Source organism: Tamandua tetradactyla, chromosome X (genome assembly GCF_023851605.1).
Source record: "Tamandua tetradactyla isolate mTamTet1 chromosome X, mTamTet1.pri, whole genome shotgun sequence".
Taxonomy (NCBI): domain Eukaryota; kingdom Metazoa; phylum Chordata; class Mammalia; order Pilosa; family Myrmecophagidae; genus Tamandua; species Tamandua tetradactyla.
Window position 1 is genome coordinate 119,939,314 of NC_135353.1, and position 21,979 is coordinate 119,961,292.

At 38.4% G+C, this 21,979-nt stretch overlaps 1 protein-coding gene across 1 annotated transcript in view; it reads left to right on the plus strand.

Annotated features, from left to right (window-relative positions):
- The window catches only part of DGKK (diacylglycerol kinase kappa), a 185,903-nt gene that overhangs the window by 71,959 nt on the left and 91,965 nt on the right, over window positions 1-21,979 (plus strand). The window contains exon 4 of the mRNA XM_077147019.1: window positions 4,116-4,226. Coding sequence (XP_077003134.1) covers window positions 4,116-4,226 — 111 coding nt within the window. The remainder of the gene's footprint in view (window positions 1-4,115; window positions 4,227-21,979) is intronic.

The window sequence follows — 21,979 nt, forward strand, 5'->3', positions numbered from 1 at the left end:
CAGCTGGAAAGGCATGTGGCTGGAATCTGCCGGTCCCTTCCTGCTGGGCTCCATTGCTTTCAGCGTCTGTTCCTGTGGAGGGTTCTCACTTTGCTTCTCCAGGGCTGGCTTTCATCTCTTGGCTTACCTTGGCTCTCTCCAGGTTCTAGCTTGCTGAGCATCTTATGGTGTCATGGTCAGGTTCATGTGTCAACTTGACCAAGTGGTGGTACCTGTTTTTCTGTTTGGGCAAGTGCTGGCCTGTCTGTTGTGATGAAGACATTTCATAGAATTAAATCATGATCATGTCAGCTGCATCCACAGCTGATTCCATTTGTAATCAGCCAAGGGGAGTGTCTTCTGCAATGAGTGATGCTTAATCTAATCACTGGAACCCTTTTAAGGAGGATTCAGAAGAGACAGGCTCTCTTCCTGCTTCGGCTGGTGAGCCTCTCGTGTGGAGTTCATCCAGACCCTCCATCAGAATCATCAGGTTCACAGTCTGATCTGCAGATTTTGGACTCTGAGTTCCCATGGTTACATGAGACACTTTTATAAATTTCATATTTGTGAGTGTTTCCTGTTGATTCTGTTTCTCTAGAGAACTCTAACTAATACAGGTTGAATATCCCCAGTGCCTACAAGTGTTCTTTACATGCAACAGTTTCCAGTCATCCTCTTGTGTACACATTTATCAATATCCCACTTTAAAATGTGACCACCAAAACTGAATGTACTTTTTCTAATATAAGCGGTAAGCTAAGGATCACCATTACTCTGACCATGATTAATCCAGGTTGTGATTAGGATATCATGTGGCGTTAATCAGGATAGTCTGGGTCTGGTTATTCTACCAACTACAATCCAGTAACCATTTCTCTTGTCCACACTAATATCATGAAAGAACTTTGCAAGTGTTTTGCTGAAATTTGAGTTCCCTTGGGCTACTGCATTCACAGGTTATCAAGCAGGATATCTTAATTTCCAGGATCTTGGCTTGTAGTGCCCAAGGAATGGGTTCTCCTTTAAGTGTAAGTGCTCCTCAGAAAAAGCAAGAAGAATTTATTAGTGTAGATATCCTCCAGACTGAGATAGAAGGATTTTAAACTGAAAATGGATGAGAGGGAAAGCCAACCAACCAAGAACTGTAAAATTAGTAGTATAGGAGACACCTTATATGGCAAAATAAGAACAGCAGAAGAAACATTTAGTAATTGAGTAATGTGCTGGTTTGAAAGGATGCATATACCCAAGAAAAGCCATGTTTAAATCCTAATCCCATTTTATAAATCCAGCTATTTCTTCTAATCCCTATTTAGTACTGTATGTTTGAATCTGTAATTAGATCATCTCCCTGGAGATGTGGCTCAATCAAGAGTAGTTGTTAAACTGGATTAGGCGGAGACATGTCTCCATCCATTCGGGTGGGTCTTGACTAGTTTACTGGAATCCTATAAAAGTGGAAACATTTTGGAGAAAGCAAGAGATTCAGAGAGAGCAGAGAATGCTGCAGCATCATGAAGCAGAGTCCACCAGCCAGCGACCTTTGGAGATGAAGAAGGAAAACGCCTCCCAGGGAGCTTCATGAAACAGGAAGCCAGAAGAGAAAGCTAGCAGATGACGCTGTGCTTGCTGCATGCCCTTCCAGCCAGAGAGAGAAACCCTGACTGTGTTCACCATGAACCTTTCCACTTGAGAGAGAAACCCTGAACTTCATCGTCCTTCTTGAACCAAGGTATCTTTCCCTGGATGCCTAATATAGGACATTTCTATAGACTTGTTTTAATTGGGACATTTTCTTGGCCTTAGAACTATAAACTAGCAACTTATTAAATTCCCCGTTTAAAAGCCATTCTGTTTCTGGTATTGCATTCTGGCAGCTAGCAAACTAGAACAAGTAACTTGGAAGAAGGGCAGAGATGCTTTTAGCTTCAATTTTAGCTCAATTATACACAGTTGAGGCAGTTAAAAATTTGAAACTGTCTTTAGCAGAAGGTGGTAAATTTGAATGCCTCAGTATCATGAAGACCTAGTATGGGGGAATATATGGCATGGAGGTGAGACAGTTAGGATACAGAACACCAAACGCTATCATTGAAAGGGTATACCACAGGCCACTTGGACAGAGAGAGGAAAAGTGTGATGTATCCTTAATGCTTAGACAAGAATTTTCTTAGTGTTGACTCCATTAAAACAATTTGCACATAATCTCTCATTCCTCCTGCTACCTTCCTCCTCCCTACAAGATTTCATTGTTCTTTTTCTCCTGGCCCCTTGACATCATTCTTTTGTCAGCATCTCAAAGTTAAAACAGTAATCTTGAAACTCCCATCAGTTATCAGGAAAGCGCAGATAAACTGATTGCTCATGAACTGACTGTCCAGTTGGCATGTGGAGGTTCTGATCATTGATACTATCTTATTGGTTGGAGAAGTAAAAAAAAGTATAGATATATTTATTGGGGGGGGCGGGAATGGGGGTGGCAAAGAATTGTTTAGGTTGGGGAGGTCCTGAACTCAAATGCCTCCTGGAGTCAGTCGCCCATGTGAGGGCAGTAGCTCTACTCAGTTCCAGAAGATTGTTGCCATATAAGAATATAGGGCCTCTGTTGAGAAATGTTCTGGGTGTTTTTTTTTTAAGAATCAGGAAATCTGGATTTTTGTATGAAATGTTTTACCTTTTAAATATTGTAATGGTTCTGGTGTCAACTTGGCCAAGTGATGATGCCCAGTTGTCTGGTCAGGCAAGCTGTGGTCTGACCATTGCTACAAGGATATTTCACGGTTGGTTGATAAACCAGAAAGCTGATTGATTGCATCTGTAACTGATTACATCCATGATCAACTATGGTATGTCTCCCATCAATGAGATAATTCAATCAATTGAAGACTTTTAAGGGAGAAGAGAGACTTTTTTCATTGCTTCTTCAGCCAGTGAGCCTCTCCTGTGGAGTTCGTTCAGACCCTTCATCTGAGCTGCCAGCTTCACAGCCTGCCCTGCAGATTTTGGACTCTTCCATTCCCATGGTTGCATGAGACACCTTTATAAATATCATATTTACAGATATCTCCTGTTGGTTCTGTTTCTCTAGAGAACCCTAACACAAATATCAATTAATTAAAAACTGAAAAAGTTAGATGTGTAAAGCAAAAAACACTTCCATGAGCCGTTCATTAAATCAGTGAATTCTAATTTAGGTAACTAATGGAATCCATGGCAAAGCTCTGATTTTGTGATTTAAGTTCAGTCTGGCTCTTTGTCCATTCAGTATGGATTTGGCTACTGTTTGGTGGGTGTGAGTGCTTCTCACAAATGGCAGTCTTGCATGTTGGTCTATATCCTGTAATATAAATGAGAACTTCCTCCATGGTGATAGTGGTGAATAGACTCTAAGCTTGTTTATGCTCAGTGTGTTTAATAAATAACTAAAAAGTCAGTGATCAGTCTATGAGATAGGTTAAGAAAGAAAGTAATCACAACATAGTCCCCTTTCCATGCTCTTTTTATGTGTTTGTTCCCTCATCAGCTCATGAAAGCCCTTGAAGCACATGGTATGAACATAAAACTGATGGGATGCTATTGGAGGTGTATGAACAGGGAAGGGACATGGTCCGACCTCATATTCTAAAAAGACCACTCCAAAAAGGCAGACAGAAAAGCTCCACCTAGAGCTACAATCTGGAGACTTCCAGATAAACTGTCTTTACACTGTTCCCCTTCTGCTTGCTATTTCCTTAGGACTGTTGTTCTTCTGCTTGTTCATACTCCTTCCCCAGTGGAGAATTCCCCCACAGTTCTTGGGACATGTTTCCTAAGAAACTTGGGGCCTATTAAAAACCTTTAAGTCTGGACTCTGGAATGAAGTCTTTTTCAAAGTAAAGATTCCATGAATATGTGTGATGGGAGATGGTACTAGATCACTGATGTCCTACTAGGATGAATGTGTTATCTGAGGATAACCAATGCTTTTTCTGATTGGCTTAGCTTTCCAAGTTATTGCCTGACCCACAGACCATTTCTCAGATATGTGACAGAGATAGAACCTTGGAGATATCCTGTTTTCCCCTTAGGGTACACAAGTGCAAATTGTCTTGCTAATTGATCTAATTGCTCAACTCCAGGCTTTTCTCTTTCAGAAAATACTGAAGGAAGGACCACTGCTGAAAAATTGTAACTCCTTCAAGAGATGGAAGCTTAGATATTTTCTGGTTCGAGGACAAAATCTCTGCTTCGCACACCATCCTGCGGTAATTATAGAATTTTATCAGGTTGGGTTGGGTTAGTGGCTGGGTACCAGGAAATGTTTGTGTGGGGAATGTGTCTGTAGGTCAAGATGTGTTGACATACTTTGGGGTGGAAATTGACACCCTCTCCTCTTCCATTAACGTTTCTTTTGGACTCAATGAGGGTTATTTTTCTGTGCCTTCCCCTCCCTCTTTCTTTCATGGATCCCTGAATTAGCTACTGCACCTAGAGCAAAGCCAACTATGTAATTTGTAGGGTCCAGTGCAAAATGAAAATGCAGGGCCCCTTGTTCAGGAAGCAGGACAAAAGTGCTGTTAAAAGTACTAAAACATAAAGTTTTTTTCCTTTCTTTTGTGATTTCTCTCTAACTCAACATAGTGTTTATTATTTGTTATTTAATGTCAATCTAAATAAAGAAATATTAAAATTTTAAATGATTAGCATGAATTTTTATCATTCATCTGAATATTGTGTAACGCCAGTTTCAAAAGTAAATAGGAAGGATTGTGGGACGTGGAGTAGGAAGCTCCAGGAATCAGTCCCTCCACCAAAGCAATTATTGAACTGACAAGAACTTACTAAGTCAAGAATTTGGGGACTCTAGAGTCTAGTAGAATACTGTGCAGCATACAGGGAACAGCAGGAGGAAAAGGCTGGTAAATCACAGTAAATACCAGTGAATTTCACTCTTTGTAGCAGCTACTTCTTCCTATCCCCCAGCCTTGCAGCAGGCAACAGTGGGCTCCTCAAATCTGGCTCCTGGTGTAGCTTGCTAGTGCCAGGGTAGAATATAAAGACATAGTTCCTCAAGATCTAGGAATGTGCAGTCTGATTACTGATCACTGCTTTTGTGGAGCTACTTCAGATCACTGGGGGCCAAGCTCTGAGGGTAGCCATTGTTCCAACCTGTGTCTAGCAAAAGTGGCAGAGAAGTATTAAAGACAATATACCTTTCCTCAAAACCACAGAAAGCAGTTAAAGGGCTGCACTAACTGGACAAGTGCTGAAACAACAAAGCACAGCTTTAAAAAGCCATAGTAAATCTCCAGACACACTTGCTGAACCCTACCTACTTCACCCCTTATCCAGTGTGGAGCCTTCTGACACTCCCATTGTGATTTCTTGCCCTCATTCTGGCTGGGGAAAACTGACTAGGAAACTCCTCTCCAGCTTGCCCGCAGCCCCACTCCCTAGAATTTGCCTTCCAGGGAAAAACAGCTTGGGACAGCTAAAACAGTGTTGGAAGCAATTAAGCTAAATAGCCTATGGCAAAGGCTTCCCTCCTTTAAGTCCTAACATTTACACACAGAAGAGGTGAAGGGTCTATTTAATAGGCAGTAGAGGGAGAAAATTCCTATAAAGAGAAGAACTCCTAGGACTAATAGCAAGAACAAGCCAATGACAAGATACAAGCCTAGAAAATACAGAGCTTTGCATTCTCCTTGGGATGATCTTCTTGATAGGAGAGCTGAACTCTGAATGAAAGCACCAGCCAATGCAAAACCAATTTGCAAAAGCAGTAGAAAGTGTTTTCTGCATTGGTTTGTTTGGAAATCTCTGTCGTGACACTATCTGGATATAAACTCAAGGAACAAACACCTGTGTTAAAGAATTAACACTTTAAAATATTAAAATGTGCAGTGTGCATTCCAGGACCATTCACCTCCCAAAACAAATGTGCAGTGTGCAACAGAAGATTACAAAAGAAACAAAGAAACAGGAAATGATGGGTCATCCAAAATAATAGGATAAAAATCCAGAAAATAACAAAGAAGACAAGACTGCGGAATACTAGACAAAGACGTTAAAAAATGATCCTCAATATGCACATGGAGAGGAAGGAAAATTCAGAGAGAGAACTAAAGGATATCAGAAAAACGATGAATGAAAAATATGAGGATCTCAATAAGGAAACAGAAATTAAAAAAAATAAACTACTGGAGTTGAAGACCACAATAACTAAAATAAAAAATTCACTAGAGAGTTTCAACAGCAGTTTGGATTTGGCACAAGAAAGAATCAGTGAACTCAAATACAAACAATTGAAATGAGTCAGACTGAGGAGCAGAAAGAAGAAAGAATTACAAAAAGTGAAAATAGCCTAAGAGATCTGTGGGACAATATCAAGCATACCAAAATATACATTATGATTCTCTCAGAAGGAGAAGAAAGAGAAAGGTACAGAAGGAATATTCAAAGAAATAAAGACAGAATTCCAAACTTGGCAAAATATATGAATCATGAATATGCACATCCAAGAATGCCAAGGAACACCAAACAGGATAAACATGAATAGAAATACAGCCAGTCACATAGCAGTCAAACTGTTGAATGCAAAGGACAGGGAGAGAGTTCCAAAAGCTGTAAGAGAAGAGCAACATGTTATGCACAAGGGTGTCCCAATAAGATTAAGTGTCAATTTCTCATCAGAAAGCATGAAGACAAGAAGGCAGTGGGATGAGATACTTAAAGTGCTGAGAGAAAACAATTGCCAGTGAAGAACTTTATATCAGACAAGACTTTCTATCAAAAATGAGGGAAAGATTAAAATATTTGTGCTGGTTTGAAAGGAAGTGTGCTCCCTAAGAAAAGCCATGTTTTGATATAAATCCCATTTCTAAAAGGTAGAATAATCCTTATTCAATACTATATATTTGAAACTGTAATGAGATCATCTCCCTGGTTGATGTGATTTAGTCAAGAACGGTTGTTAAACTGGATTAGGGGATGACATGTCTCCACCCATTTGAGTGGGTCTTGATTAGTTTCTGAAGTCCTATAAAAGAGGAAACATTTTGGAGATTCAGAGAGACTCAGAGAGAGAGCAGAGAATGCTGCAGCACCATGAAGCAGAGAGTCCACCAGCCAGCGACCTTTGAGATGAAGAAGGAAAACGCCTCCCGGGGAGCTTCATGAAACAGGAAGCCAGGAGACCAAGCTAGCAGATGACACCATATTCGCCATGTGCCTGTCCAGCCAAGAGAGAAGCCCTGACTGTGTTCGCCATGTGCCTTCTCACTTGAGAGAGAAACCCTGAACTTCATCGGCCTTCTTGAACCAAGGTATCTTTCCCTGGATGCCTTTGATTAGACATTTCTATAGACTTGTTTTAACTGGGACATTTTCTCAGCCTTAGAACTGTAAACTTGCAACTTATTAAATTCCCCTTGTTAAAAGCCATTCCATTTTTGGTATATTGCATTCCAGCAGCTAGCAAACTAGAACAATATTCTCAAATAAACAAAAGCTGAGAGGGGTCATTACCACTCAACCTGCCCTTTAACCAATGCAAAAGGAAATTATTCAGATAGAAAAGAAAGGACACTATACAGTGGACTCAAACAGCATAAAGAAATAAAGACCTCTGGTAAAGTTAACTATATGGGTATTTACAAATGCCAGTACTATTGTCTCATACTTTTTGATATGTAATTCCACTTCCTACCTCTTACAAGTGCTAAATGAAAATTCATAAATAGTAATGATAAATCTATGGTTTCTGACATACAAAGTACAAAGATACACAAACATACCTTGTATTGTGCATTCAGTTCCAGAACACTGCAATAAAGCAAATATCACAACAAAGTGAGTTACATAAATTTTTGGTTTCCCAGTGCATATAAAAAGTTATGTTTACACTATACAGTAGACTATTAAATATGAAATAGCATTGAGCCTAAAAAAACAATTTTCATACCTGAATTTAAAAAATATTTTAATGCTAAAGGATGCTAGCCATCATCTGAGCCCTCAGAGAGTCATAATCTTTTTGCTGGTGGAGGGTCTTCTTTGGTGTCAATGGCTGCTAACTGATCAGGGTGGTAGTTACAGAAGGTTGGGGTGGCTGTGTCAATTTCTTAAAATAATGAATTTTTTAAAACAATATTTGAAATTTGGAAATGATGAAGGTTGCTGCACTGACTGACTCTTCCTTTCACAAAAGAATGCTCTGTAGCATGCAATGCATTTGATAAAATTTTCCCCACATTAGAACTTCTTTAAAAATTGGAGTCCAACCTCTCAAACCATGCCACTGCTTTATCAATTAAATTTACTTAATATTCTAAATTCTTTTTTGTCACTTCAGTAATGTTCACAGCATCTTCACCAGGAGTAGAGTCCATCTCATGACACTACTTTGATCATCCATAAGAAGCAACTCCTCATCTGAGGAAGTTTTATCGTGAGTTCGTAGCAACTCAGTCACATCTTCCCTGTCCACTTCTAGTTCTTTTGCTATTTCCGCCACATCTGCAGTTATTTCCTCCATTAAAGTCTCAAACCTTTCAAGATAGACTCAACTTCTTCCAACCTTCTGTTAATGTTGATATTTTTACCTCCTCCCATGAATCATGAATGTTCTTAATGGTATTTAAAATGGTGAATCCTTTCCAGAAGGTTTTTGGTTTTTGTTTGTTTGTTTGTTTTTTGGGGTGCATGGTCCGGGAATCAAACCCAGGTCTCCTGCATGAAAGGAGAGCATTCTCCCACTGAACCACCCATGCACCCATCCTTTGCAGAAGGTTTTAAATTTACTTTTCTCAGATCCATCAGAGGATTCACTATCTATGGCAGCTTTAGCTTTACAAAATGTATTTCTAAAATAAGATTTGAAAGTAAAAATAACTCCTTTATCTATAAATTGCATAATGGATGTTGTGTGCACAGGCATGAAAACAACATTAATCTCATTGTACATCTCCATCAAAGTTCTTGTGTGACCAGGTACATTGTCAATGATCAGTAATATTTTGAAAAGAATATTTTTTTCTGAGAAGTAGGTCTCAAAACTGGGCTTAAAATATTCAGTAAACCATGTTAAAAACATATGTGCTGTCATCTAGGCTTTGTTGTTCCATTTTTACAACATAGGCAGAGAAGATTTACCATAATTCTTAGGATTTTCAGAAGAGTAGATGAGCATTAGTTTCAACATAAAGTCACAGAGCTGCATTAGCCCCAAAGAAGAGAGTCGATATCTCAGTTTCTTAGGCTGTTTAAAGTAAATACCATGAAATGGTTGGCTTTAAACAATGGGAATTTATTAGCTTACAGTTTAAGGCAGTGAAAGTATCCAAATAAAAGCATCATCAAAGCAATGCTTTCTTCCTTAATACTGGCTGCCAGTGATTCTTGGCTCCTCTGCCACACAGCAAAGCATACGGTGGTGTATTCAGGTTTCTCTTCCAGGTTTCATTGCTTTCAGCTTCTCACTTCTGTGACTTTCTTTATCTCTCTGTATTCATTCCATTTTTAAAGGGCTCCAGTAATAGGATTAAAACCCATCCTAAATGAGATGGGTTAAACCTTAATTGAAGTAGCCTCCTTAAAAGGCCCAACTTACAATGGGTCCACACCCACAGAAATGGATTAATATTTTTTTCATGGGCAGGCACCTGAATTAAATTTAAGAACATGCATTTCTGGGATACATGCAGCTTAAAACCACCACAATCATCCTGGCCTTTGAAGATTTGAAGCCAGGTATTTCCTCTCTAGTCTAAGAAAGTCCTAGATGGCACCTTCTTCCAATATAAGGCTGTTTCATTTACATTGAAAATCTGTTGTTCAGTGTAGCCACCTTCATCAAATGTCTTAGCTAGATCTTCTGGATAACTTGTTAAAACTTCTACATTAGCACTTGTTGCTTCATCTCACACTTTCATGTTATGCAGATGACTTCTTTCCTTAAATCTCATAAGGCAACCTCTACTAGCTTCAAACTTTTCTTCTGAAGCTTCCTTATCTCTCTCAGCCTTATAGAAATGAAGAGAGTAGAGCCTTGTTCTGGATTAGGCTTTGGCTTAAGGGGCTTTTGTGGTTCATTTGATCTTCTATCTGGAATAATTAAAACTTTCTCCATATCACCAATAAGGCCATTTTGCTTTCTTATTATTCATATGTTCACTGGAGTATCACTTTTGATTTCCTTCAAAAACTTTTCCTTTGCAGTCACAACTTGGCTAACTGGTGAAAAAAAGCTTAGATTTTTACATACTCAGCTTTCAATATGCCTTCCTCACTAAGCTTAGTTTCCAGCTTTTGATTTAAAGAGAGAAATGAAACTCTTCCTTTCACTTGAAAACTTAGAGGCTATTATAGGATTAATAATTTGCCTAATTTCAATATTCTTATGTCTCAGGGTATAGGGAGGCCTGAGGAAAGGGAGAGAGATGAGGGAATGCCAGTTGGTGAACTACACAACATATGCAGCATTTATCTGTTAAGTTTGCCATCTTATATGCACATAGTTCATAGCACCCCCAAAACAATTACAATAGTAACATCAAAGATCACAGATAACTATAACAGATATAAGGATAATGAAAAAGTTTGAAATATTGTGACAACTACAGAATGTGAAACAGAGACAGGAAGTGAGCACATGCCATTAAAAAAAAATGGTGCTAGGCAGGCCACAGTGCTTCAGCAGGCAGAGTTCTCACCTGTCATACCAGAGACCTGAGTTCGTTTCCCGGTACCTGCTCATGAAAAAAAAGGTGCTGGTAAACTTGTTCAATGTAGGTTTTTCACAAACCTTCAATTTGTAAAAAAACATAACATCATTGTAGTGCAATAAAGTGAAGCACAATAAAATGAGGTATGCCTGTAGTTTGTAGCAGATACCAAAAAAGGTGGGAGGACATATGGCTAAAGGAACAGTGTATGGATAGGCTATTGAAGTTAAGTTGGAGTTCTAGTTTACTAGCTGCTGGAATGCAATATACCAGAAATTGAATGGCTTTTTTAAAAAGGGGAATGTAATAAGTTACAAGTTTACAGTTCTAAGGCCATGAAAATGTCCCAATTAAAGCAAGTCTATAGAAATGTCCAATCTAAGACATCCAGGGAAAGATACCTTGATTCAAGAAGGCTGATGAAGTTCAGGCTTTCTCTCTCAAGTGGAAAGGTACATGGTGAACATGGTCAGGGTTTCTCTTTCATCTGGAAAGGCATATGGCAAACATGGCAGTCATCTGCTAGCTTCCCTTCCAGGCTTCATGAAACTCCCCCAGGGGCATTCTCATCTCCTAAGGTTGAGGGTTGGTGGACTCTGCTCCATGGCTTTCATCATTCTGTCATCCTTCCTTGCTCTCTCAGAATCTCCAGAGGTCACTGGCTGGTGGACTCTGTGGTTCTCTTGGTCTTGTGGCTCTGCTTGGCTCTGCCGTGGCTTTCTCATCATTCTCAGAGGGGCATTTTCTCCAAAAATGTCTCATCTTTTATAGGATCTCAGTAAATTAATCAAGACTCATGTAGAATGGGTGGAGATACATCTCCACCTAATCAAGTTTAATACCCACACTTGATTGAGTCACATCTCCATGGAGATAATCTAATCAAGCTTCAATACAAGGTTAAAATGAGTACAAAGTCAGTTACAGGCATGCCCTGTCCTAAAGCAAAGTTCTCTGGCTCTGGATCTGTAAAAACTCAAAAATAAGTTATTTGCTGCCAACATCAAAGAAGGAACAGTCATGGGATACATATACCCATTTCCATAGGGAGGAAGGAACACAGGGGTCAAAATGGACCCATACAGTTTCAAAAATCTGCATGGCAAAGCCATTAGATTTCAAAGTCTGAGAGCCATTTATCTACAGGGCTTTAGAAAGTGGCAGTCCCATCCTTTCCAAGGGCCTATATAGAGGCCTGTTTCTCTCCAAACACTACCTTGGGGGACAATGGGGAAACCACCTTTTTCTTAGCTCCACCTTCTCCAAGGATTGGGGCCACACCAGGGCTTTCTGCCATCTTTGGGGCACATGCTCAACCCCTCCATGTGGTGGCAGCCAGGCTCTCCCCAAACCCAAAGGACTGTGGTTCACCATCTCCAAGGCCTAAGGCAGCATGATACTTCCAATGTAATGAGGTGGACAGCCCACCTCTGCCTTCAGGGCAAATTCACCCTCTCTGAACGTGGGTGGGTCCACTCTCCTGGCCCAAGGCTTCTTGACTTCAGACCTCAGCTTCCATGGTTCTGCCTCTGAAGTTATTTTTCCTCCACTGTGTCTCTTCTCTGTCCTTCTCAGTCCTGACTGGCAGTGGTTCTCTTTATACAGATCCCACAATACTCTCATTGGCTTTTTATGCAGTAGCCTTGGATCATGCCCATCAGACATAAGGAGTTTCCACAAATCCTTCCTGGATCCTTCCATGTCTGATCCTGGCTTTCTCTGAGATGGCTGACTGATTCAAAATTTGGCCAAATCCTCATGTGGGGCACCATTCTCTGGGGTCACCCCTCCTGGAAGCCCAAAACTCTCTAGAACATCAATTTCTGGTTTCTTTTTATACAAGAGTTCAGTTCTCAGTTTATCTTTTTCCTGACGCAAAAGCTGTGAGGAGAAACCAGCTGCACTTTCCACATTTAATTTGGAGATCTCTTCTACTAAATATTCAAGTTCATGGCTTTTGCAATCTGCCTTCCATCCAAACCCACTAGTCAATTTTGCCAGATTATATGGCATTTTAAAACAAGGCTCACCTTCCTTCCAGTCTATAATAACTCATGCCTCATTTCTGTCTAAGGCTTTATCAGAAGTGTCTTTAGAGTCCACATTTCTACCAACAGTCTCTTCAAAGCATCCTAAGCCTTCTCTATCAAGCTCCTTACAACTCCTCCAAAATCTTCCCCTTATCCATTTAAAAAACTGTTCCAACATATTTAGTATTTGCAAATCACAGCAGAACTCCACTTCTCTGGTACCAAAACCTTTTACCAAAAGGTTCTAGTTTGCTAGCTGCTGGAATGCAATATACCAGAAACAGAACAGCTTTTTTTAAAAGGGGAATGTAATAAGTTTTAAGTTTACAGTTCTAAGGCCATGAAAATGTCCCAATTAATGCAAGTCTATAGAAATGTCCAATCTAAGGCATCCAGGAAAAGATACCTTGATTCAAGAAGGTCGATTAGTTTAAGCTTTCTCTCTCAAGTGGAAAGGAACATGGTGAACACGGTCAAGTTTTCTCTCTCATCTGAAAAGAGACATGGCAAACACAGCATCATCTGATAACTTTCTCTCCAGGCCTCATGAAGCTCCCCCAGGGGGGCATTCTCCTCATCTCCAAAGGTCACTGGCTGGTGGACTCTGCTGCATGACTCTTGTCATTCTGTCATCCTTCTCTGCTCTCTCTCAGAATCTCCAAAGGCCACTGGCTGCTGGACTTTGTGGTTCTCTCAGTCTCGTGGCTCTGCTTGACTCTGCTGTGGTTGTCTTGTTATCCTCAAAAGGGCATTCTCTCAAAAAAAAGTCTCATCTTTTATAGGATCCCAGTAAACTAATCAAGACTCGTAGAATGGGTGAACACGTCTCCACCTAATCAAGTTTAATACCCACACTTGATTGAGTCACATCTCAACAAAGATAATCTAATCAAGCTTCCAATCTATAGTGCTGAATAGGGATTAGAAAAAATGGTTGCTCCCACAAGATTGATCAGGATTAAAACATGTCTTTTCTAGGGTATACAAATCCTTTCAAAGCACCACAACTGGTATCAAGTCAAATATGATCAATATAGATTTAAGATGTTAAATTTTAACCCCATAGTAACCACATTGAAAGTATATTCAGAAAGAATTAGAAGTAGTTCAATATGGTAGAATACAAAAAAATCAAATGTATATGAAAGAAAGCATTAATGGAAGAACTGAGGTTAAAAAAAGGTAATGAGATTTACAAAGAGAAAATAGCAAAATTGCATAATAAAGTCCTGCACTGTCAATAGTTACTTTAAAAGTAGACGAATTAAATTCTTCATTAAAATGGAAGAGATTGGCAGAATGGATAAATAGCATGACCCAACTATATACTTTGCACAAGAGAGACACCTTAAATTCAAAGACATATGTAGTTTGAAAGTGAAGGACTGGACAAAAGTACACCATTCAGGTAGTAGCCAAGAGAGCTGGGGTTATTATAGTAGTATCAGATAAAATAGACTTTAAGTCAAATACTCTTTCTAGGGACAAAGAAAGTCAGCATAAACTGATAAAGGGATCAACTCAATGAGAATACAGAGCAATTATAATATATATGCAGCTAAAAGAAGATCCCCAAAATAAATGAAGCAAATATTGACAGACTTGAGGGAGAAAATAGACAGCTTCACAATAATAGTAGGAAACTTCAGTCCACCTCTTTCAATAATGGAAAGAACATCTGGACAGAAGATCAGTAAGGAATTAGAAGACTTGGATGGATTCACAGAATAATTTCACCAACTTTAAATACTTTAAAGCATTTAAACCAACTAGACTTAACAGTCACATATAGAAAGCTTAAAATGCCCAACAGCTGCAGAATACACCTTCTTCTCTAACGCACATGCATCCAGGATATACCATATGTTAGGTCACAAATAGAAACTCAGTAAATTAAAAAATACAGAAATCACAGAACACATCTTTTCTGACCATGATGGAATCAAAGTAAAAATCGATAACAGAGGGAGAAATGGAAAATTCACAAATATGTGGAAATTAAACAGCATACTTTTGAACAACCAATGGGTCAAATATGAAATCACATAAATTGGGTAGATGGAAATACTAGTGCTCAATGAGAGGGAGGGATAAGGGGTATGGTATGTATAAGTTTTCTCTTTTATCTTTTTATTTCTTTTTCTGGAGTGATGCAAGTATTCTAAAAAATTTGGTGATGAATACACAACTATGTGATGATATTGTGAGCCATTGATCATACACCATGTATAGAATGTTTGTATGTTAAGAATGTTTATGTTTTTATGTTGTTTCATCAGTAAAAATATTTTTAAATAAATGAAATCACAAGGGAAATGAGAAAATATTTTGAGGTAAATGAAAATGAAAACACAGCATACCAAAACTTATGGAATGCAGTGAAGGTAAGGTTGAGAGAGAAATTTGTAACTCTAAATGCTTCCATTAAAAAATAAAAAAGACTTCATATCAGAGACCTAACCTCAAAACTGGAAGAACAAGAAAAGGAAGAGCAAACTAAACCCAAAGTGAGCAGATAGAAGGAAATAACAAAGATTAGGGTGGATATACATGAAATAGAATCAACAAAACCAAAAGCTGGTTCTTTGAAAAGATCAATAAATTCACAAACTTTTAGGTAGAGTGACAAAGGAGAAAGGAGAGAGGACACAAATAATTAAAATCAGGAATGTAAAGGGGGATATTACTACCAACCCCACAGAAATCAAAAGGACTATAAGAGGATACTGTGAGCAACTATGTGCCAGCAAGTTAGATAAACTAGATTAAATGGACAAATCCACAGAAACACACAAACTACCTACATTGATTCAAGAAGAAATAGAAGATCTCAAAAAAAATGAATAACTACTAAAGAGATTGGATCAGAAATAAAAAACCTCCCCAAAGAGGAAAACCCAGGACCAGATGGATTCACAGGAGAATTTCACCAAACATTCCAAGAAAAATTAACACCTAATCTGCTCAAACTCTTCCAAACAATTGAACAGGAGGGAATACTTCCTAACTCATTCTAGGAGGCCAGGATCACCCTCATACCAAATCAGATAAATATGTCACAAGAAAAGAAAGTTGCAAACCAATATTCTTTATGAATAAAGATGCAAAAAACCTGAACAAAATACTAGCAAATGATATCCAACAGAACTTTAAGAGAATTATGAATCATTAACAAGTGGGATTTATCCCAGGTATGCCAGGGTGGTTCAACATAAGAAAATTAATTCACATACTGCACACCCCATTAAGAGAATAAAGGGGAAAAAACACTTGATCAACTCAATTGAAGCAGAAAAGGTATTTGATGAAATCCAGGACCCATTCTTCATAAATGCACTTAGAAAAATAAGAATGGGAAGGAACTTCTTCAATGTGATAAAGGACATATACAAAAAATCTGCAGTTAGCATCATACTTAATGTGAAGTACTGAAAACTTTCCCTGTAAGATCAGGAACAAGACAAGGATGCCTTCTCTCATCACTGTTATACAACATTTTTCTGGAAGCTCTAGCTCAAGGTAGAGCTAAAACTTTCACTATTTGCAGATGGCATAATGCAATAAACAGAAAATCCTAAAATATCCATAACAAAGCTACTAGAACTAAGAAATGAATCCAGCAAAAATGGCAAGTACAAGATCAACATGCAAAAAAATCATAGTGTTTGTATACACTAGAAGTTAACAGACTGGGGAGAAAGATGGTGGCATAGTGAGATGTGGAATTTAGTTCATCTTCCAGAGCAGCTAGTAGATAGCCTGAAACAGTACAAAACTGCTGGGGGAACATCAGTGACCAGACACACAGTGTACATCAGCCTGGACCAGGTGGAATGGATGAGTTCCCACACAGAACTGTAAGTCCCCCAAGCCGCGGAGGTCGGTGCCCCTCCCTCATAGGCATGCAGGCTGGTTCCCTGAGGTAAACAAACTTTACTAGCAGCAAGGGCTTAACTCAACCAAGCTCCAATTGTTGAATTAATTAACAAATTCTGGCTAATGAAAACAGGCCCACAGCACAGATAAACCTGGAATAAACCCTAAAAGAACTAGGTATTGTTGCCCTGGGAGAGAGGAGATGGGTCTGACAGAAAAAAAACAGAGACTTTTTGGGTTGGACAGTACAAAATACTAGAAAAGGGCTGAACCCCAAGAAAAAGGAGCACGTAGAGCCTGGTGAAACATAGAGTCATGTACTAATTCAAGCTCTTGATTGACAAATGCAAGGATCCATGATCCATCTCTGAAAAGGCATTTTTGCTTTTTTTTTTTTTTTTTACTCCTTAAACAACTCATTGGATAGAACTGGAAGCACTCTCAGGCTCCAGCACTGTCCCAGGCAAGGGCAGAATTAAGCTTGTCTGTGAGACAAAGCAACTAGTCAGGTGAAAGGAATCAATTCCCTAAAGGGTGTATCCTCCACAAGAAAAAGGCCCCAGGGCCCAGCTCAAGTGGAAACCTTCTTCAAGGAATTCAGGCCCCAAGGACTGGAGAACAGAAGCAATTAAAGCCATCCTACTACCTCACCTCTGTCTCAACCAGGCACCTGTCAGGGAGAGTCTGCTGAAATTAAAGGCACCACATGACTTTAAGCTGGTGGAAAAGCCACAGGCAGACAAGTACCACATGCTGGGAAGGATAGGAAAAGCAAGAGTCTAGAGGCTTTATAAGAAAGTCTGAGAACCTGCTGGGTCTCACCCATATGGAAAACTGATGCTGGCTACTCTCTCCTCCTGAGAAGTGGGCCTGTCCAGTCTGGGAATAATCTGACTGGGGTCTATAATATCTGAGGAGACCCTTCTTAAAAAAAAAAAAAAAGCTCCATAGAGGAAGGGAAAGAAACAGAAAAACAAGAACTGAAAAACTCAGATTAGTTAAACAGAATTGATGCTAGAGGTCTAGAATAAGTTGAACTGAATGTCAAAGAACAGACAAAGAACAAAGTCATCCAGCAAGAAAGCCCTATGTAAAAGAGTGAAAAACACCACCAGAATAAACTAATTAAGGAAATAAAATGCACAGATGTCAGCAAAAAAATAGAGTCATACTAGGAAAATTGAAGATATGGCCCAGTCAAAGGAACAAACCAACACTTCAAATGAGATATAGAAATTGAAACAACTAATTGAGGATGTTCAAACAGACATGGAAAATCTCATCAAAAATCAGATCATTGAGTTGAGTGACTATATAAAGAAGACATTGGGTGAACTAAAAGGAGAAATCAAAAGTTTGAAAAAACAAATCACAGAACTTATGGGAATGAAAGGCACACTAGAAGAGATGAAAAAAACAGGAAACTTACAACAGTAGATTTGAAGAAACAGAAGAAAGGATTAGTGAACTAGAGGACTGGATGTCTGAAATCTGACACACAAAAGAATATATAGGGAAAAGAATGGAAAAAAATATAAGCAGGGTCTCAGAGAATGGAATGACAACATGAAGCTCCTGAATGTACATATTGTGGGTGTCCCAGAAGGAGAAGAGAGGGAAAAAGGAGGAGAAAGACTAATGGACCCATCTCTTACAAAAGACAAAAAGTTGCAGACCCAAGAAGTACAGCATAACTGAAGGAGAATAGATCCAAATAGACATACTCCAAGATACTTATTAATTAGCTAGTCAAATGTCAAAGACAAAGAGAGGATCTTGAAAGCAGCAAGAGAAAAGCAATCCAACACATTCAAAGGCAACTCAATAAGGCTTGTGTGGATTTCTCAGCAGAAACCATGAATGTGAGAAGGCACTGGCATGATATATTTAAGATTCTAAAGGAGAAAAACTGCCAACCAAGAATTCTATACCCAGCCAAATTGTCCTTCAAAAATGAGGGGGAGATTGAAATGTTTTCAGACAGTCACTGAGAGAATTTTTGACTAAGAGACTGGCTCTGCAAGAAATACCAAAGGGAGACTATAGGCAGATAGGAAAAGACAGGAGAGAGAGGGTTGAAGAAAAGTGTAGATAATGAAGACTATCAGTAAAGGTAAAAAAATAAAAAAAAAAGAAGAAGAAAATTAGATATGACATATAAAATCCAAAAAACAGAATGGTAGCAGAAAGTACTGCCTTTACAGTAATAACACTAAATGTAAATAGATTAAACTCCCCAATCAAAAGACATAGACAAGAGGAATGGATTAAAAAACAGGACCCATCTATATGCTGTCTACAGGAGACTCACTTTAGACCCAAGGACAAAAATAGGATGAAAGTGAAAGGTTGGGGAAAGATATTTCATGCAACCAACAATCAGAAAAGAGCAGGAATAGCAATACTAATATCTGACAGATTTGACTTCAAATGTAAAACAATTAAAAGAGACAAAGAAGGACACTGTGTATTAATAAAAGGAACAATTCAATAATAAGACATAACAATTATAAATATTTATGCACTGAGCCAGAGTGCTCCAAAGTACCTGAGGCAAATACTGACAACACTGAAAGGAGAAATAGACACCTCTACCATAATAGTTAGAGACTTCAATTCCTGGGTCTTGTCAATGGATAGGACATCTAGGGAGAGGATCAATAAGGAAACAGAAATCTTGAATAATGTGATAAATGAACAAGACTTAACAGGCATTTACTAAACATTACAACCCACAACAAAAAGATACACATTTTTCTCAAGGGCTCCTGGATCATTCTCAAGGATAGACTATATGCTAGGTCACAAAGCAAGTTTCAATAAATTTAAAATGATTGAAATCATACAAAACACTTTCTCAGATCATAATGGAATTAATTTGGCATTCACAAACATAGGGAAGCTAAACAACACACTCTTAAACAAGGAAGAAATTACAGGAGAAATCAGTAAATATGTCGAGGCAAATGAAAATGAAAACACACACATATCAAAATTTGTGGAATGCAGGAAAAGCAGTGCTGTGAGGGAAACTTATTGCCTTAATTGCCTATATTTAAAAAGAAGAAAGAGCAAAAATTGAGGAATTAATTGTTCACTTGGAAGAACTAGAGAAAGAACAACAAACTAATCCCAAAGCAAACAAAAGGGAAGAAATAATGAAAAAGGCATAACCAGTGAGCCTGCAGAAATAAAGAAGGTAACTGAGAGGATACTATGAGCAACTATATGCTAATAAACTAAACAACATAGATGAAATGAACAGCTTCCTAGAAAGACATAAACAACCAACAATGAATCAAGAAGCAATAGATGACCTCTACAAACCACTCACAAGAGATTGAATCTGTCATCAAGAAGCTCCCAAAAAAAGAAAAGCCCAGGGCCAGATGGCTTCACATGTGAATTCTACCAAGAATTTAAGAAAGAATTAGTACCAATCCTGTTCAAACTCTTCAACAAAAAAGAAGAGAAGAGGAGGGAAAGGTACCTAACTCATTCTATGACGCCAACATCACCCTAATACCAAAGCTAGGCAAAGACATTGCAAGAAAAAAAACTACAGACTAATCCCTTTAATGAATATGGATGCAAAAATCCTCAACAAAATACTCACAAATTAAATATAGCAGCACATTAAAAGAATTACATGCCATGATCAAGTGGGTTTTATCCCAGGTATACAAGGCTGGTTCAACAAAAGAAAATCAATCAATGTAATACACCACATCAATAAACTAAAGAGCATCTCAATTGATGCAGAAAAGGCATTTGACAAAATTCAGCATCCTTTCTTGATGAAAACACTTGAAAGGATAGGAATAAAAGGGAACTTCCTCAACATGATAAAGGGAATATACGAAAAACCCACAGCTAACATTATCCCCAATGGGGTAAGAAGGAACACTTTCCCTCTAAGATCAGGAACATGATAGGGATGCCCACTGTTACCACTGTTGTTCAACGTTGGTCTGGAAGTTCTAGCCAGAGAAATTAGACAAGAAAAAGACAAAAAGGCATCCACATTGAAAAATAAGAAGTAGAGCTCTCACTGTTCGCAGATGACATGATCCTATATATTGAAAATCTCCAAAAAATCTACAGTAGAGCTACTAGAGCTAATAAATGAGTACAGCAATGAGGCAGGGCACAAAGTCAAATCCCACTATACACTAGTGTATAGTGTAGTGTTTCTATACATTAGTGATAAGCAATCTGAGGAGGAAATCAAGAAAAAATTCCATTTACAGTAGCAACCAAAAGAATCAAATATTTAGGAATAAATTTAACTAAGGATACAAAATACCTATACCCAGAAAACTACAAGAAATTGCTAAAAGAAATCATGGAAAACCAAAATAAATGGAAAGGCATACCATGTTCATGGATTGGGAGACAATTCTACCCAAACTGATTTATAGATTCAATGTAATACCAATTGAAACCCAAACAACTTGCTTTGCAGAATTAGATAAGCCAATAACCAAATATATTTGGAAAGGCTAGGTCCCCTGAATAGCTAAAAAGATCTTGAAAAAGAAAAATGAAATCAGAGGTCTCACACTATCTGACTTTAAAGCATATTACAAAGGTACAGTGTTCAAAACAGCATAGTACTGAAATAAAGATAGATAAACTGACCAATGGAATTGAATTGAATGTTGAGAAGTAGACCCTCTCATCTATGGACAGTTGCTCTTTAATAAGGCAGTCAAGCCAACTCATACAGGATAGAACAGCTTCGTCAATAAATGGTGTTTGGAAAACTGGATATCCATATGCAAAAGAATAAAAGAGGATCCATATCTCACACCGTATTCAAAAATTAACCCAAAATGGATCAAAGACCTAGGTATGGAGCCAAGACCATAAAACTTTTAGAAGAAAATGTAGGAAAATACCTTATAGATCTTATAATGGAAGGCAGTTTCCTAGACCCTACACCCAAAGCATGAGCATTGAAAAAAGAAATAGATAAATGGGATCACCTGAAATTTAAACACTTTCGTGCATCAGAGAACTTTGTCAAGGAAGTTAAAAGGCAGCTGATGCAATGGGAGACAATATTTGGAAACAACATATCAGATAAGCATTTAGTATCCAGAATATATAAAGAGATTCTTCAACTCAACGACAAAAGGACAAGCAACCCCATTTAAAAACAGGTGAAAGGCATGAACAGACACTTCTCAAATGAGAAAATGCAAATGACTAAAAGGCACATGAAAAGATGCTCAACTTCATGGGCTATTAGGGAAATCCAAATCCAAACCACAATGAGGTATCATCTGACACCCACTAGAATGGCCACAATAAAAAAAAAAAAACAGAAAATAACAAGTGCTGGAGAGGATGTGCAGAAAGAGGCACACTTATCCACTGTTGGTG